The following is a 20,220-nucleotide window of genomic DNA, read 5'->3' as shown; positions in this document are numbered from 1 at the left end:
GGCAAATCAGAAACAGCTGTACTAAGTCAAGCTTAAGCTACCATTGGTACTTATGAAAATAAAAAAAGAAATATAGAGAGAAAGAGACAGTCAATGCCAAAAAATTGTTTAGAAATTCTCTAAAATTTTATAAATTTCCCAAAATTTCAAAATTATAAAATGATTATACATCCTATAGGAATCCTCACCCCTCAGGACCCATGAATGTTTGTCAGTCACCTGACAGGTCAGACATTGAAAAAGTCAATATCATCCAGTATATCCCAGGCCATCCACAGATGTCTTGACTTTTGTCTTGCCGCTGAACTTCATTGACTTGAAGAGGGAGTAAGACTGATGACTTTGTGCAACTTTCCACAACTTTGCTTCACATAAATCCAATTTATGAGGAATTAAAACATCACTCTGTGATGTCATTGGTCCCCTTGAAACAAAGGATGAACAATACATTCATTTACATTATTGTGTCTTCTTGGTTCTAATTTTCACACTCAGCATCATTTCATATATTTTATCATATTTCTATTGTAAGGTTTAGAAATTGAGAGGTTTTTATAAAAAATTGGACTGGATTATTCAAGAGTAGGGTTGCCAAGAATTTAGTCAAATTCCAAAGAAATTTGTTTTAACAATGTATTTATAAAATATAGAAAGAATGAAAGTAAGAAAATCAAAGAGAGGATAGGGTAAGATATCTAGCCTACTCACTAAGTATTTTGTTCCAGCCCCTGGCTCAGCCCAGGCAGGGCTAATTATCCCTTAGCCAGAGAGGCCTCAGCCCCTGTAACCAAGGACTAGAGATGCAGGGAGCCTTTCTCAAGAGGGTAGGTCTCTCCTGAGGCCTGTCCCTTCAGAAAATCCAGGAAAGGAGTCAGCCTTTTTCACTCAACACATGTTGATCCAAAAAGAAGCAGTCTGAGATGTCAAGCCAATGCTCCTCCAAAATCAAGCTGAAGACAAAAGAATGAAAAGCACTCTCAGGAAAAGATTGGCATTTTAGAAGATCATTCTTTTTCATCACTTCCTGTGACTTTCTTCCACTTTACATGTACCAATTACAGCTAAAGCTTTCCTTATGACTGCAGGGGGGCAGTCAGTTGATTCTGATTCATCACTCACTATCACACACTTAGGTCACAGACCTCCCCCACTCAAGTGTGAGTGGAGTGTATACACTTCTGGTGATTAAATCTAAAAATGGGCAAGGGAGAGTTAACTTAATCTTCACAATTAGGGGAGAGTTAATTCAATCTTCACAACCAGGGGAGAGTTAATTTCATTTTCACAATCAGAGGAGATTTAATTTAATCTTCACATTATGAATTCATAATATTTAATTTTCATAGCACAATATTCCATTGCAATCCTATACTGCAAAGTATTCAGCCATTCTCTGACCCTTGGACACCCACTTCATTCCTAGTTTTTCACTATGTTGTGGGGTAAAATTATTGGTGGGAGTTTGATAAAAGTTACGGAGATCAGTTTGGTAAATTCACTGAAATTTATTTATTCACAGGAGAGGTTAGGATAGGAAGTAGAAGGTAGGAAATAAGTATATCTTATAACTATGCCTAAATCCAAACCCTATGCTAAATTTCTAAGAAACACTAAATCTAACTGCCTTCTTGGGCAGGATCTTCTTACCTGACAAAGCAGATCTAACTAAAACTATTCTATCTAAAAGTATATTCTCTATCAACTTAACTAATAAAATAAGCCTTTATCTTCTCCAATCTCCTCATACCAGTATCTGAAACCAAACTGTCAGAAGTCAACTATCAGATCCTCTTGACAGAGAGGGACCAACACAGAACACCAGAACTCCTATTCTCTCAGAAACCAGAGAAAATGGAGTCGTTTTGGCTTAACTGACTCTTTGAAGTGGGTCTCTTAAAGAGACAGAGGGCTAACATGTCCATCACTGTCTCATAAAGACACAGAGGAAGAGTTTGTAAAATTCTTGACCTGTCTCTTACTGCTTCCCAAAGATACAGAGGGAAATTAAGAAAACTCACTTCAATAACTACTAGAAAAAGTGTTGGTACAAAAGATCAAGGATATCAAGGGAAATCATGAAAAAAATGCAAAGGAAGGAGGACTTGCAGTCCCAGATCTCAAACTATGCTATAAAGAAGTGGTCATCAAAACAATTTGGTACTAAGAGACAGAAAAGAGGATCAGTGGAATAGACTTGGGGTAAATGACCTCAGCAAGACAGTCTATGATAAGCCCAACTTCCAGTTAGGCCGAGATCTGATCTTTGACCTCACTTCTGGTCTGAGGAGCAGGGAGTAGTGGAATGCAGTGGGGGATGTGTCTCTGGGGACCCTGTGATATCCATTACCAGCAACCACAAAACCTCAGCAACTATCATCCAATCTACTGTTCTGGGGCATCATGGATTTCTAATTGACCATAATTAATGACATAAGTGAGGGGGAGGCTAAGAGAGGTGAGGGCCTATGCTATGTGTGCTGCTTGGAGAATCAAGAGGAGTGCCACTATGAACAGGAAATGTGGAGTGCCTAGAACCAATTACAAAAAACTTTTAGCACCTTAAAAATATAGCAATACCTTTGCTCACAATTTTTGCCTCTACATACTTTTGTGAGACCTTATTCTCAGAGTTAAATAATATCAAAACCAACAAAAGAAACAGATTGACAGATGAAGTGAGTAGTGCTTGCTTGGGCTTGAAGTGTACAAAATGCCAACCTTCAATTGAAGATTTAGCCAATAAAATTCAGCAACAAAAAAGTCACTAATAGGCAGGTTAGTTAAAGAATTTCCCCTCCCCCTCACTTATTTTAGTTCACGGCACCCCACACAAGTTAAATAATATCAAGGCCAACAAAAGAAACCAACTGACAGATGAACAAAGAAGTCCCTAAGCAGGTAAGTTAAATAATTAGTTTTTGGTTTATTAAATATAGTTATATATTACAATTATACATTTTTGTCATGTAAACTATAAATATTGCAAAATTATGTTGTTGTTTTTTTTTTCTCAAAGTGATATACCACCTGAGTTATGTTCGGTTTTTTGGCAAATTTTGACACACCAAGCTCAAAAGGTGGTCCATCACTGGACTTGTTAGTGCATTTTCATTTTTTTTTTTAATTTCATGCTTGGTTTTTTTCTTTCTTTTGTTGATAGGTTTTGAGAAATTGTAAAAAATTTCCTTCAAGAACTGTTCTTATTGCATCTTGAGAATTTTGGCATCTTCCTCTGCAAAACAAAAAAAATAAAAATTAATGTAATCATTATCCCCATCATTCATTTTTAGACATTATCATAATTTTAAATTGTTGTTTAGAACATATTTAAGTAATTCTTTTATTCATATTTCCCTTGACTATGTTTAGTGTATTAGGGACTATAAAGCATTTGTTTAGCAATTCTTTCTTCTTTTCTCAGTTTGAAACTTTTACAACTTAACCAATGCTCAGTTTTGGAAAAATGATGTGCAATGCTGGGAAAGTTATATTACTTAAGATTCTTATTCAGTAATTATTAAAGAACTAGCATATATGCATTTCTTAGCATATAACCCCTCCTCCTAAACCTATTTTATTTCACTTGTGTAGAGAAATCTCATTGAGGAAACAACCGCTACAGATGAAGATAACTATTCTTGAGTATTTAGATAGTTTTACAGAGTTGCCTAGAGCATTAAAGAGCATTAAAGAGGTCAAATGACTTCTCCAGGGACACAAAGCCTGGAAATCAAAGGCAGAACTTAAACTCAAGACTTTTTTTATTCTAAGGGTAGCATTTTTCCACAATGGCACAAATAGATTTTCTCTAATAATTACATCTTTGATGTCTTTCTGCTATTTATGAAAAAGTGATTTTGAAGTCCCAAATGATTGTGAATCTTTAATCACTAACTTCCCTTTAAATACTTGGGTGTAATATCATTTGGTCAATGTATTTTTTCTATTTTACTTTTAAAGTTTTCCTGCTTGTCTCACATGACCAAATCTATATTTACTGTCATCTGTGAGATCAAGAATACTTTCTCCTATTTTTTTTAATTCAGCTAAAGTATGAGAAATTCTACTCCAAACCCTTATTTTAGCTGAACATAATTCATTTTATGAGTCTCTTTTTTTTTAAATGGACTTTGTTTTTATTATTTTTTATTTTTATTTATTTTAAAAATTTAAAAATTTAATTTAAAATTAAAATTTTTTTCTAGAATATTATTCTCTGGTTACAAGATTTATGTTCTTTCCCTCCCATCTTCTCTCCCACCTCCCAGAGCTAAAACACCATTCCACTGGGTTATAAACATATCAGTCTTTAAAACCTATTTCCACATTATTCATATTTATAATGATATTTTTTCTAAAGCGAAAACCCCAATCACATATCCATCAAACCACATAATCAATCATGTGCTTTTCTTCTGAATATCTACCCCCACAGTTCTTTCTCTAGATATGTATATCATTCTTTCTCATAAGTCCCTTGGAATTGTCCTGGGTCTTTGCATTGCTACTAGTAAAGAAGTCCATTTCATTTGATTGTGGCACAATGTTACAGTTTCTGTATAGTGTTCTGGTTCTGCTCCTTTTGCTCTGTATCAATTCCTGGAGGTCTTTTCAGTTCACATGGAATTCCTTTTCATTACCATCAGATACCACAATTTGTTCAACCATTCCCCAATTGAAGGACACCCCCATCATTTTCCAATTTTTTTGCCGCAATAAAAAGCACAGCAATAAATACTTTTGTACAAGTATTTTTCTTATTATCTCTTTGGAGAAAAAAATCTAAAAATTATTATTAATTTTCCTTTACTGTCATATTGGCCAACCTGCTAGTATAAGGTAGTACCTCAGAGTTGTTTTGATTTGCATTTCTCTAATCAGGAGGGAATTATAATACTTTTTCATGTTGTGTTTTCTTCATCTGAAAATTGCTTATTCATATCCCTTGACCAATTGGAGAATGGCTTGACTTTTTGTAAATTTGGCTTAGTTCCTTATATCTTTGGGAAATTAAACCTTTATCAAAGAATTTTGTTATAAAAATGTTTTCACAGTTTGTTGCTTTCCTTCTAATTTTGGTTACATTGGTTTTGTTTGAACAAAATCTTTTTAATTAAATTTAATCAAAATCATTCAGTTTATGTTTTGTAATGTACTCTATCCCTTGCTTGGTCTTAAATTCCTTCCCTTCCTATAGATCTGACAGGTATACTATTCTATGTTCACCTAATTTATGATTTGCCTCTTTATATTTAAGTCTTTTACCCATTTTGAATTTATCATGGTATAGTGTGTGAGATGTTGTTTTAAACCTAATTTTTCCCATATTGTTTTCCAATTTTACCACCAATTTTGTCAAATAGGGAGAGTTCTTGTCCCATAAACTGGGTTCTTTGGGTTTATTGAACACAAGCTTGCTAAGATCATTTACCACTAGTCTATTTCACTGATCTACTACATTGATCTCTTAGCCATTACCATATTGTTTTGATGATCACTGATTTGTAGTATAGTTCAAGATCTGGTACTGCTAAGCCACCATCCTTCACATTATTTTTTTCATTATTTCCCACAATATTCTTGAACTTTTGTTCTTCAAGTTGAACTTTGTTACAGTTTTTTTTCCCAGTTCTATTAAGTTTCTTGATAGTTTGATAGGTATGGCACTGAATAAGTAAATTAATTTCAGTAGCATTGTCATTTTTATTATATTAACTCATCCTACCCATGCGCAATTAATGTTTTTCCAATTATTTAGATCTAGTTTTAATTGTGTGGAAAGTGTTTTGTAGTTGTGTTTATATAATTCCTGTATTTGTCTTGGAAAATAGATTCCTAAATATTTTCTATTGTCTAGAGTGATTTTTAAATTGAATTTCTCTTTCTAACTCTTGCTATTGATTTTTGTTGGAAATATCTAAAAATGCTGGTGATTTATGTGGGTTTATTTGGTAGCCTGCCATTTTACCAAAGTTGTTAATTATTTCTCCTAGCTTTCTGGTTTATTTTCTAGGATTCCTTAACTATACAATCATATTGTCTGCAAAGAGTGATACTTTAGTTTCCTCATTGCCTACTTAAATCCTTTCCATTTCATTTTCTTCTCTAATTGCTACTGCTAGCATTTCTAGTGAAATATTAAATAACGGAGGTGAAAATGGTCATCATTGCTGGACCCCTGATCTTATTGGAAAGGCGTCTAACTTGTCTCTATTACACATGATTCTTGATGATGGTTTTAAATATATACTGCTTATTATTTTGAGGAGAGGTCCTTCTTTTTCTAAACTTTCTAGTGTTGTAACAGGTCTGGGTGTTGTATTTTGTCAAAGGCTTTTTCCGTATCTATTGAGATAATCATGTGATATTTATTAGTTTGGTTGGTGATATGGTCAATTATGTGGCTGGTTTTCCTAATATTGCATTCCTGGTATAAATCCCACCTGGTCATAATGCATAATCTTTGTGATAACTTGCTGTAGAATCTTTACTTGTATTTTATTTATGATTTTTGCATCAATGTAAATTAGGAAGATTGGTCTATAGTTTGCTTTCTCTGTTTTTAGTTTTCCTTGCTTGGGAATTAGTATCATATTTGTAAGAATTTGGTAAGACTCCTACTTTGCTTGTTTTCTCAAATAATTTGTGTAGTTATAGAATTAGTTGTTCTTTAGATGTTTAATAGAATTCACTTGTGAATTCATCGGGCCCTGGGGATTGTTTCTTATGGAGTTCCTTAATGTCTTGTTCAATTTCTTTTTCTGATATGGGATTATTTAAGTATTATATTTCTTCTTTTGTTAATCTGGGCAATTATATTTTTGTTTCATCCATTTCACCTATATTGTTATGTTTCTTGTCATATAATTGGGCAAAATAGCTCTTAATAATTGCCCTAATGTCTTCTTCCTTGGAGGTGATATTTACCTTTTCATTTTTGATACTGTACATTTTCTTCTTTTCTTTTTTTAAATTACATTAACAAAAACATTATCAATTTTGTTTTTTTTTTCAAAGAACTAGCTCCTACTCTTATTTATTAGTTCAATGGTTCTTTTATTTTCAGTTTTATTAATTTCTTTTAATTTTTGTGATTTTCAATTATGAAAGGGAATTTTAAACTCCCTTTGTTTATTTTAACTTAATCGATCAAGAATTTGGAGTGCCCCTCCTTTCACACTTCATCAGTCAAGCACTTGAAGAACCTTTTAATAGAAAAAGGAAATTTATACCCTCAAAGCCTGGAAGAGGATTCCACAAGCACTACCCAGAGAGGTAGTACTAGACAAATCAAGGAACTATGATTGATTTCTGACATGTGGCATGGGAGAATTGTTGGACGGAGAAAAGTGCTTATAATGTGAGACCCAACAAGAAGTCAGGCACTCAGATTTCAGACTCAGATTTTAGATTCTTATTTTGGATTTGGCTTCTGATTTGGACTTTGGATTCTGGTGGACATTTAGATTCTGCATTGGATTCTGTATTGGTGGCTCTTGCTGAAGATACTACCATGACTCCTCGTTGGAGATCAGGACCTGAAGGATCCTTTGTCAAATTTGAGCTGAATTCTCCTGGATTGGCAATTATAGGGTATTTAGCTAGACAATATTTTCTACTTTATTCCTACATTTCCCTCTCTTAACACTCTACTTTGCTGTAATAAGGCTAGTAAAGCTCCTATCAGCCCCATGACTTAAGAGTTAATTTTTATAAATGGAGACTATTTTAACAATTTTTAAAAATTCTTATATTTGTCAACCCATTTTAATTCTTGCACAATTTAGTTTTTATCTTGGGCTTTTAAATTTGTTCTTTCTAGTTTGTTTGTTTTTTTAAGTTACATGCCCAGTTCATTAATCTCCTCCCTTTTTATTTTGTTGACATTGGCATTCAAGGATATAAATTTTCCCCTGAGTATTGCATTGGCTGTATCTCAGATTTTTATAGGTTTTCTCCTCATTGTCAATCCTCAATGAAATCAATAATTGTTGCTTTGATTTATTCTTTGACCCACCCATTTTGGAGAATTAGATTATTTAATTTCCAATTGCTTTTAAATTTGCCTCTCCATGAACCTTCATAAATTATGATTTTTTTATCCTAAAATCTGAGAAAATTGTGTTTATCATTTCTGCTTGTCTACATTTGTTTGCTATGTTTTTATGCCCTAGTACATGGTCAATCTTTGTATATGTACCATGTGCTGCAGAAAAGAAGGAATATTCATTTTTTATCCCTATTCAGTTTTCTGCAGACATCTATTAGTTCTAGGTTTTTCAACATTACATTTATTTCCCTTACTTCTTATTTATTTATTTATTTTTTTCGTTTGACCTATCTAATCCTGATAGGGGAAGGTTGAGTATGTTAGTATGGTTTTACCATCTATTTCCTCCTTGAGCTCTTTCAATGTCTGTTTTAACATTCTGAAAGCTGCAGCATTTGATGCATAAATGTTTAGTACTGATATTTCTTAATTATTTGTTACCTTTTATCAAGATGTAGTTTCCTAATACTTGAACAAAAGTATTGATAGCTGTGCTTTTTATAGTGGCAAAAAATTTGAAAATGAGGGGGTGTTCTATGATTGAGGAATGGCTGAACAAATTGTGGTATCTGATGGTGATGGAATGCTATTGTGCTGAAAGGAATGATGAACTGGAGGATTTCCATGTGAAAAAGACCTCCAGGAATTAATGCAGAGAGAAATGAGCAGAACCAGAAGAGCATTGTACACAGAAACTGAAACATTGTGGTACAATCAAATGTAATAGACTTCTTTACTAGTAGCAATGCATTGATGTAGGACAATCCCAAGGAACCTAGAAGAAAGAATGCTAATCACATCCAGAGGAAGAACTGTGGGAGTAGAAATACAGGAGAAAAGCATATGATTGATCACATGGTTTGATGGTTCCATCATTGGGGATTTGGGCTTTAATGATCACTCTATTGCAAATATTAATATGGAAATAAGTTTTGAACAATGATACATGTATAACACAGGAGGAGGGAGGGAAAAGAGGAGGGAAAGAACATGAATCATGCTACTGTTGAAAAATATTCTTAATTAATTTTTCAAAAGATGTCGTTTCCTTCCTTGTCTCTTTTAATCAAATCCATTTTTACTTTAGCTTTATTTAAGATCATCATTGCAACACCTGCCTTCTTAGTCTTAGTTGCAGTCCAATAGATTCTGTTCCAGCCTTTTACTTTTACCCACCTCATGTGTGTTTCTTGTAGACAAAATATACTAGGATTCTGGTATTTAATCCACTCTGCTCTCCATTTGCCTTTTATGGGTGAGTTCATACCATTCACACTCACAGATTATTATCTATGTATTCCCCTCCATTTTAACTTCCTTCTTTAATCCTAACCTTATACCTTCTATTCTTACCCATCCCTCCAGTGTTTTGCTTTTCATGAATCTCCCCCCTTTCCCCTCCCATTATATTGCTTCCCTTATTCCCACCTCCCTTCATACTTCTCTCTTATTATAGGACTTTTTGGACACCCTGCTCAGCTTCTCCCTCCCTTGTCTTTCTCCCCTCCCTACCACTCTGTTTCTTATTCTTCTTCAACTTTTCCATAGGGTAAGATACAATTATATACCTCAACAAGTCTGGTTGTTCTCTCTCTGAGCCAATTCCAATGAGCATACAGTTTAAATATTACCTATAACTACCCTCTTCCTTCCATTATATTGGTTCCAGCCTCACCTCCACCCCCACTCCATCTCTGGCACTTCTTTATGTGATTTATTTTGCCCCATTTTAACTACTATGACAATGATAACAATTTTTTAGAGTTAAATATATCATCACTCCATATAGGAATATACACCCTTTAACCTTATTGAAGTCATTAAATTTTTCCTCTTTATTGTTTACCTTTTCATGCTTCTCTTCGATTTTGTATTTGGGCCTCAAATTTTCTGTTCAAGTCTGGTTTCTTCTTCAGCAATTCTTGGAAGTCTTCTTTTTTATTAAATGACCATACTTTCCTCTGAAATACTATAGTCAGTTTTGCTGGGTAGTTGATTCTTGGTTCTAGACCCAGTTCCCTTGTCTTCTGAAATATTATATTCCAAGTCTTCCAGTCCTTCAATGTGGAGGCAGGTCCTATGTGATCTTGACTGGGGTTCCTTGATATCTGAATTATTTCTTTCTAGCTGTTTTTAATATTTTCTACTTGGTTTTGGAACTCTTGAACTTGGTTATAACATTCTTGGGAGTTGTCAAATGGGGATTTAATGCAGGAGGTGATCAGTGGATTCTTTCAATCTCTATTTTACCTTCTTGTTCAAGGGTATCAGGGCAGTTTTCTTGGATAATTTCCTATGGAATTATGTCAAGGATTTTTTTCTTGTCATGGCCTTCAGGAGTCCAATAATTAAATTGTCTCTCCTGGACCTATTTTCCAGGTTCTTAGTTTTTTGGATGAGGTGTTTCAGATTTTCTTCTATTTTTTTATTCTTTTGATTTTGTTTATAAAATCTTGATACCTTGTTGTTCTAGTTGTTCAATTCTAATTTTTAAAGACTGGACTTCATCCAAGACTTTTTGATCCTCCTTTTCCATTTGAACTATTTTTATTTTTAACTCATTCTCTTTGTCTTTTTAATTTTTTTGTCTAGTTTTCTAGCTGGTCAATTCTGTCTTTCAAAGCACTATTTTCTTGTTTTAGTTCATGTGTCTCTATTGCTAGACGACCTATTTTTCTTTTTAAGTTCTTTTTCCAGTTTTCTTCAGCCCATGTTATTTATTTGTTAAATTTTGAGCTCTTCCAGAGCCTGAATCCAGTTTGCTGGAGTTTCTGAGGTTTTGCTTAATGTTCCTTTGTCTGCCTTTGTTCCATATGTTCTTTGTTGTTTTTCTGAAGTGTTTTTCAATCATAGTTTCTTTTTTTCTTCTGTTGTTTATTCATTTTTTTCTCCCCTCCCCCCTTGTGCATGTGGGCTATATACTTGTTTCTTTGATTGTTTGCTGCCTCTATGAATTTGAGCTTTTCTGTTCTATAGAGGTTTCTTCTCTGCACTCCTAGTATACTGGCTTTGCCAGTTGAGTTGATCTGCAGAGCTGAATGTGCCCTAAGGCCAAAACTTTAAGAGGCAGAGGCCTAAGATGATAGTGTGGTGGCTGAAGGCTGCCATCAACTTATCCTTTCTTCTGCTTCTCTCCTCCAGCTGCCTCCTTGCCAACAGTCAAATCCCTGAGCTTCACATTGTTGTGGTAGAAAAGTACTCTGTCCTGGTTGGAGCCCTCACCCTGAGAGCCCAAGTCTTAGCACATTATTTAGGGGAGGGGCATTGAGACTTTCCTTCTTTCTTTTCCATATACCTGAGAATTCAACCTTCTCTGTTTACCTTTTGAAAAAAGTTGAAACAAGCAGGAGGGTCCTGCAGCTCTCTCTTGTTGTTGGATTTTGTTTTCTGTATCCTTGAAGCACTTTGTCTTTGATTGGTGTGGAAGGTTATTCACAGAGGAATTGATTTTTGCTATTTCTAAGCCACCATCTGGGATTGTTTTTTTAAAATTCATTCTGTATCTTGTTTTATTAGTTAGTTCATCCCATTACCAATTATTATTTTAAACACACACAACTCTATTAATTACTTTTAAATTACTTCTTTCCCCCTATCTGTCAAGGATAAAAAATAAACCCACATAAATCATCAGCATTCTATATATTTCCAACACAATGCAGCAGCAAGAGTTAGAAAGAGAAATTCTATTTAAAATCACCCTCGATAATTAAAAATAAGGGTTAAAATAAGGGTTTTGACAAAATAAGAGAGTAGTTTTTAATTTAAGTTTTAATGAGAATATACTAGAGTTGTAAATTAATATTATCCCTTTAAGTCTGAGAAAAGAAAACCTCTAGCAGTTTTTAACAATTACTAATTTAGTTTAATTAAAATAGAGATAGTAAAAGAATATAGTAAAGGAGGAAAAGATAGAAAAGAGGAAAGATAGATTACTAATCTTATACCCTATAAATATACTTAAAATTCCTTATAATATCTAAAATTCCTAACAACTACCTCTAACTACCTTCTGAGGACAGCTTCTTCTGCCTGGCAAACACCAGGCCTATCTAACCTACACTATCTATAAATGATTCATATTCTACCTAACTCCCTAAAATAATAGACAGCTACTACTCACTCACTCCTTCAATCAGTTTCCTATAGCAGCCCAAACTGTCTGTAGCCAACTGACAGAAGATCCTTGCCTATGAAACAGACCTCCTGCTCACTAGAGAGCCCAGAGGCAAAAAGCCCTTTAAAGGCTAAAGCCAAAGTCCTCTCGGTAAGCTTAGGCCTTCCTTTATATTCCAGCAACTAAATGCCAACCCACACCCCAATGACCAACTCATGCCCAGCAGCCATCTTCCTAGCAACTACCAGCTCTAACTGTCTGCAACTAACATCCTGCAACTGATACTCGTTCAGCAAGGGGCTCCCAGGTTCCTACTTCCTGTTGCTGTGGGCTGGTTAATCTCTACACATCTCTATGGAAATAAGACCTTCAGGTCCCCCATTAAATTACAGAATTCCTTTTTACACAATATAAGATATTTAGGACTCTATCTGCCAAGACAAACACAGGAACTATATGAAAACAGCTACAAAACACTTTCTACACAATTAAAAGTAGATCTAAAAAATTGGGAAAACATTAATTGCTCGTGGGTAGGATTAGTTAACATAATAAAAATGATAATCCTACTCAAATTAATTTACTTATTCAGTGACAAACCTATCAAACTATCAAGAAACCTCTTTACTGGATTAGAAAAAATCATAACAAAGTTCATTTGGAAGAACAAAAGATCAAGAATATCAAGGGAAATATTGGAAAAAAAATATGAAGGATGGCAGTCTAGCAGTACCAGAGTTAAACTGTACTATACAGAAGTGGTCATCAAAACAATATGGTCCTGACAAAGAGAAAGAAGGGAGGATCGATGGAATAGATTTGGGGTAAATGACCTTAGTAAGATAATATATGATAAACCCAAAGATCCCAGCTTTTAGGACAAAAACCCACTATTTGACAAAAACTGCTGGGAAAATTGGAAAACAGTATAGCAGAGATTAGGTTTAGATCAACGTCTCATACCCTATATAATGATAAATTCAGAATGGGTGAATGACTTAAATATAAAGAAGCGAACTATAAATAAATTAGGTGAACATAGAATAGTATACCTGTCAGATATATGGGAAAGGAAAAATTTTAAGACCAAGCAAGAGATAGAGGATATTACAAAATGTAAAATGAATAATTTTGATTACATTAAATTAAAAAGAGTTTGTACAAACAAAACCAATGCAACCAAAATTAGAAGGGAAGCAACAAATTGGGAAGAAATGAAAATCAAAACAACTCTGATGTGCCACCTCACACCTAGTAGATTGGCTAATATGACATCAAAGGAAGACAATAAATGTTAGAGGGGATGTGGAAAATTCAAACACTAATGCATTGCTGGTGGAGTTATGCATTAATCCAATCATTCTGGAAGGCAATATAATTGGAAAAATATTCTAAATTAATTAATTAAATAAACTTAGTTTAAAAAAGGAAATAAAACTCACTATTGAGTGAGAAACCTTTGCATTGTGCCTCTGGCTAACACATTGTCACATGAAATGTGAACTATGAATTCATGATTTATTATTATTGGTTTTCTTTATTTTTATAATGGAATTTTTTTCTTTCTTTGTACTTGAGTAAATGGAATCAGTATTAACATTTTTAGTTTTGAAGGATAAGTTTACAATATCTATTAGCCCTAATACCAATGCATACCCAAAAGCTTTAGACTATGGAAACCTGGCATTGATTATTAAATATTATGGAACTTTTACTAATAAAGGTGTCTTTTTTCAGAAGAGGGGATCACAAGAGAGCCATTGCACAGTGCAAAGAAGCACAAGGTCGAGGAGACCAACAATCCCTGTGAATTCGTGAGGATCTACTCCAAGACAGAGTATTTGTTTTGCGATTTGAGGAAGTGACTGACAAATACAGACATTGGACTTCCCTGTGCCAAGTTCCTACAAGTACCACCATTTGGCTTGTATTTTGGCTCCCCAGTCCCTGAAATTGAAAGTAAAATAAGACCAGGGAATCATACTTCCCTTTTACCTAAGAATCTAATCCCTTCTTTTGTATGGCAATTTTCTATAATCCTGGCTGACAATGGGTGAATGCAATATTGCTGTGGTTGTCCTGCAAGCTCATAGGACATTATTCACTTTAATTGGGCCTTGCTGGTGATTCAAGGACCTGTTACAAGTTTATTCTTTTTTGCTCATAATTTTATACATACATGATTTTTTTGTATATATTTCTTATCCAGAATTTATTTTTTTTTCTCTTCTATTGTTTTTTTGGGGGTTTTGGCTTTCTTTTGAGATTGATTCATTTACCTCAACTCAGCCATGTATCATGGGGTAATTCTAGTGTTGATCAACACCCTCCTAAGGACAGATTGTATAATTGTCCGGAAAAGAAAAATGCCAACACCCAGAATCAAGAAAGCAGATCTTTTGGAGAAGGTGCCATAAGGATGCTTATATAAACCATACACTACATCAAGAGATCCAGAGTGAACTTCAGGATATAATGAACTGAACTGAAGGAGGTTGAACATATCATTTATTCTGAATGTAAATTCTTATGCCAAAGGGGAGTGCCCCCTAATTGGCATTTTGTCAATATATCTAGGAATCATTTTTGTTTTCTCTTTCCTTTCCCTCTTATCCCCGAAGTACTATAATTCTCTCTTTGTAAAGTACAATATTTTATAAACTTCAAGTAAGAGAAGCTTTAGAGATATAATCTACATATGTGTAATGATTCATTATGAAGATCTGACATGTTAAACTTCTAAAAAACCCAAATAAAGAGATTTTAACATGTTAGTCTCCCAAAGAATCAAAGAGGAGATTGTGTGAAGGGAATCTCCTAGGGTCTTACCTGTGTCCCTGAACTGCTAGTTTTATGTCACATGAGTATATCCCAGTGTAGATCATGAGACAAGGAAGTCCACTCTCTCTATTCCCTTGGATGCAGCTGTGAAAGGACAGTGGCTGAGAGAGAGAGCCATGAGAGGAGTGCCCATGTGGCTAGTTTGTTAAGCTTCAATCTCTCTGTTTGTCTTCTCTTATTCATATGAATATTAATCAGCTGTATGGAAATTAAGGACTAGCTTTAGCTTTAACATTTTGATTTTTAACAATTTAACAATTAGCTTTAACAAACTGATATTTGAATCTGATTCCAGGAAAACTACAAATGGACTGCTAGTAAGCCACTGATTAGTGATGATAGGTGTGGCAAAATTTTATCACACCAGTACAGAACTCCAAGCTGAATAATCGGTTTATTGAGAAGAGGTCAGTCTCCCAATAATGCTGGACTCCAGTCAAGATCAAGACCAGAGACCCTGAGCCTTAGAAGATAGCCTTTTTTAAGTAGAGAGACATCTTATGATATAGTGATAGTGATACAGTCAAAATTAAAATAGATGTACATATCTTTCACATAAGCAAGTCCTAACTAATTATGCAAGTGGTGAATAAGCTGTAAAGTACAAAAATAATCACTAAATCACTACAGGTGACGGGTCAAATTTTATGGTTGAACTTTTCAAGGCCTCTGCAATAAGGGGTTGGAGGCTAATTATTTTTCTGCTGACAGTTAGGAAATACTAGGAGTCAGCAACTGAATGACAGTTTTCTTTTTCATCCAACGACAGGCTTCCACCTCCTTACTGACTTGCACCCAAAGCAGGTTTCTACCCACTTCCTGACTGTCCTGATCTTTCACCCAAGGAAGGCCTGCAACCTCTTTCCTGACTGTCCAGAGTTTGCGTCCAACAGGATGTGGTAGACTTAGTAGAAAATTTTGAGCTATAGGCTTAAGGTCAAAATGCCTGTAAACAAGATATTTTTTCTAGCTAATTTTTATAATTCTATTATATTTTTGAATATATTATTTGACTATTAACTCAAGACTAATGATTATGTTATTAAAATAATCATAAAGGCAAATATTATTATAATCATAAAAGGGGGTAGGGGCTTCACACTCATATAGGTCCATGATCATGGATGTCAACAACCTCTGTACGGGTGAGAAATATCAATTTCAAAGTAGGGAAGTTGTCTCAAAGGAGAATCCGGAGTGACTATTAAGGAAAAGTTAGGTAACTGTGTGACTGAAAGAATAGTATTGCCTGTCCTCAACAGAAATAAGAATGTTAGGAAGAAGGGTCCATTTGAGGGGAAAGAGAATGAACTCTGTTTTGACTATGGTGGATTTGAGATGCCTGTACAACATCTAGTTGAAGTGTTCACTAGATAGTTGATGATGCTAGATGGGAAGCTCAGGAGAGGTACTAGGAATGGATATGGACACTTAAGAATTATTTTCAACTAATTATTCACCACAGTATAGAGTTTTTTTTTTTTTTATTCTCTCTTCCAGGTGAACTTCAGAAATTCTGGGAGAATGAGAAGAGTAATAGCAACAAGAAACTATTTTAAATTTTCTCTAGCCTTCCAAAGATTTGTGCATCTTCTATAAGTAAATAAACCTATTGGTCACCCTATTCAAGAAGGGGATTAAGGACAAAGTAGAAATTCTTCTAATTCTGCATCAGCTAAAAAATATATGTACTGGTAACAACATAAATCCTCAATTTTCTACATGGCCAAAAATGTCTATCTGGAATTTAATTTTACACTATGTATGAAGGACCTACTGTGTACAAAGCAAAAAATTGACAAAATCCTGTCCTCAAACAGCTTAGATTCTATTTGGACCCAGGGAAGCCTCATGGATACAGGAACAGATCCACAGAAAAGTACAAGATCAGGTGTGAGAGATAAAGGAGAGACTAGTTAAAGAGTTCTAGGGAAATTTAAGGAGAAAGAAAACTATTCTTGTGTAACTTAAATGATCTATAACAAAAAAGTATCTATCACAGTATTTGACAATAATCTTCTTAGGTTGTTATTCTGTCTTTAGCAATGTTGATGGCAGAGAAAATAGATTATCAGGCCTGGAGTCAGAAAGATTCATCTTCCTGTGTTCACATCTGGCCTCTGACACATACTAGCTGGGTGACTCTGTCTAAGTAATTTAATCATGTTTGCCTCAGTTTCCTCATCTATAAAATGAGCTGGAGGAAATGGCAAATCTCTCCAGTATCCTTGTCAAGAAAATCACAAATGGGATCACAAAGAATTGGACAAGACTAAAAAACAACTTACTGCCAGGAGTATTAAATGTTATTTTTATATATTATATCATATTACTATAATATGTAATAATTATACAGTATATTGTTACATTATATACTATACCATATATAATATTATATATTATTTTAAAATGTACATTATAAAAATCACAGGAATGTAGAATTTCTCCTCTTAAATAGGCTACATAGCTATACTAAGTAACTAGCCTATTTCTGATACCTTTAAAACAAAACAGAGATTTCTCTCCATGAAAGGACAATTCTTGATTCCAATTTAAACTGAGTCTCAGTAAGCCCTAAAAGCTGTCAGTAGTTCTGATGACCTTTAGAACAATGTCACAAATTTGAACAAAATAGCATCTAAATTAGTGAAAAGGTCTTAATTATGTTTTTACATAGATAAAGGTAAAGTGTGTTGAATTATTCACATTCACCTCAATTGCTAATGAAGTGTTTCCTAGCAAAGGCTCAGTTAATTTTGCCTTCATTAATAATCACACACATCCCTCTGATTAGCAGCATCCATTTATATACCTGGTTATTGTGGGTAAATACAACGAACAAATGAACAAACACTTACCAAGTACCTACTCCTCATACATCACAGGGCTAATTACTGAGAGTGACATAAAGATAAATAAGACTCTTGACCTCAAGAAGCCAAACCAGCCAAAGAACTTAAACATCATTAATCTGAATGAGGAAAGGTACAGGTACCCAGTGATGTGGTACAGTTATAATGTGAAGGCACTGAGAGGAGAGAGACAGATCAATAGAAAGCTAGTTGTCAGGAAAGGCTTCATGGAAAATGGAAAACCTTAAAAAAAAACCCTCAAAATTTCTTTTTCTTAATTAGGGCAAATATTCATTCTAAACTTTGTTTAGATGAAAGACCAAAGTCAATTAATCAAAAATAAAAATTAGCAAAATAAATGTGCATAGCATGGAAATTCTGCTTTTTGATGATAAAAGATATTCTATAGTACACCTAAATTTAAACTATTCATTTTATAGTTGAGAAATGGTTAAATAAATAATTTAAGCTATTCTAGAATCTAGTTTCCTTTTTTCTTTCTGGGCTATATAAGAGATGTGTTCCACGTAAATAACTGAGATACTCCTAAAAAGAATACTGACTTTTAGAAGGAAATCATATTATATAAAAAGCATATGGTTGATGATGAAATACTATTGTGCCCAAAGGAATAATGAACTGAAGGAATTCCATGAGAACTGGAAAGACCTCCAGGAATTGATGCAGAGTGAAAGGAGCAAAACCAGGAGAACATTGTACCCAGAGATGGATACGCTGTGGCACAATCGAATGTAATGGACTTATCTATTAGGAGCAATGCAATGATCCAGAACAATTCAGAGGGATTTGTGAGAAAAAACACTATCCACATCCAAAGGAAAAACTGTGGGAAAAGAAACACAGAAGAAAAAGAACTGATTGAACACATGGGTTGATGGGGATGTGATTGGGGATATAGACTCTAAATGATTACCCAGTGCAAACATCAACAATATGGAAATAGATTTTGATCAAGGACACATGTAAAACCCAGGGAACTTGCACATTGACTACAGGAGGGAGTTAGGGAAGGGGAAGGAAAGAACATGATTCTTGTAACCAAGGAAAAATATTCTAAATTGACCAATTAAATAAAATAAAAAAAAAACATATGGGACAGTTGCTCAGTGCATAGAGCTCCAGGTCTGGAAACAGATCTCGGGTTCACATTCAGCCTTAGACACTTCATACTCCCTAGCTTTGTGATATCAAGTGGCTTGCCCAATTGTCCAGACCTTATTGCTCTTCTAACTTGGAACCAATACTCAGTATCAATTCTAAAAGAGATGGTTAAAAAAAAAAAGCATATATTTTGGGGCTTCTAGGTATAGGTAGCACAGCAGATAGAGTGCCAGGTCAAGAGTCAGGAGGAAGTGGGATTAAATCTGGCCTCAGATACTTCCTATCTTTGTGATCCTGGTCAAGTAACTAAAACCTAATTGCCAAGCCTTTATCTTATCATATTGATACTAAGTGAGAAGGTATGGCTTTTAATATATATATGCTTCACTCTTCAAATATAAATTGATTGATGAATTAAAGAGCTATTAAATTGTAGCTAGTTGTGATTACTCAAAAAGTCCTTCAGCAATTTCATTATGTGTGATAAAGCAAGGCACAATTCTTCCCATCTTTCTGTAAGCAAAAATATTAAGAAATTCTCCTAGGGTATTTAAAAAAAACTGCCAAGAAAGAGCTGACTACACCAACAAAGGTAAAATAATTACATAATGAAGATCCCAAATTATCCATTCATTTCTTTATTATTGACTGAAGAAAGTTTAGGAGTTTATTTATTAATAAGGCATTTTAGAATGGTCCCACCTTTGCTTCCATTACCATTTTTTAAATGTTCATATACAATGAAAGGATTAAAATGCTACAGTAATTCATAAAAACACTGCCCTTGAGGCTCTGTTGGGCATTGCATAAAAGTACCTGGAAGAAACAAATGACTCATTGATTAAGACATTATTTTTTTCACTATGAGATGTGAAGCACATGATATGTTAAATAATAGTAAATAAATCTTTAAAGTTCTTTTTACTAGTTACTACAACACAACTAATTGCAAACCAGATAAAAGAACTCAATTCCCTTAACATTAGAACAAAATCTTTGAGAGATCTGAAGGGCAAAAGTGCTAAGAAAAAGAAGCAATATAATACTCTAAAATTAAAGGGAAAATATAAAATTTTAAAAATAGAACATATTTTAAAAAATCAATAAGATATGCAAAAGTATCAAGTTTGAAAATGCAAATTCTTTCAATGTTTTCCTGTTGACTCTAAATCTAAACTCAAAATAGGTATAGAGAGAGAAGTCATTATTTGAATGTTTCAAGAATTATAACTTTTAAA

General features: G+C 34.0%; 1 protein-coding gene across 8 annotated transcripts in view; it reads right to left on the bottom strand.

The window, feature by feature from the left end:
• Positions 1-2,903: 2,903 nt before the first annotated feature.
• LOC130453538 (galactocerebrosidase-like) overlaps positions 2,904-20,220 on the bottom strand; it is a 147,022-nt gene continuing 129,705 nt past the window's right edge. For 6 of the 8 annotated variants that reach the window (XM_056820565.1, XM_056820542.1, XM_056820535.1 and 3 more), the window contains one exon: positions 3,841-20,220. This exon is cut by the window's right edge and continues 136 nt beyond it. Coding sequence is in view for 6 of the 8 variants with exons in the window: in XM_056820535.1 (XP_056676513.1) it covers positions 20,216-20,220 (5 nt within the window). In the remaining 2 variants the exon portion in view is untranslated. Of the gene's footprint in view, positions 3,233-3,840 lie in introns of those variants that run through there. The other 2 variants (XM_056820575.1, XM_056820538.1) reach the window with 1 other exon arrangement.

The sequence above is a fragment of the Monodelphis domestica genome, chromosome 1, assembly GCF_027887165.1.
Source record: "Monodelphis domestica isolate mMonDom1 chromosome 1, mMonDom1.pri, whole genome shotgun sequence".
Lineage (NCBI taxonomy): Eukaryota > Metazoa > Chordata > Mammalia > Didelphimorphia > Didelphidae > Monodelphis > Monodelphis domestica.
This window is presented reverse-complemented; position numbering and strand designations above follow the sequence as displayed.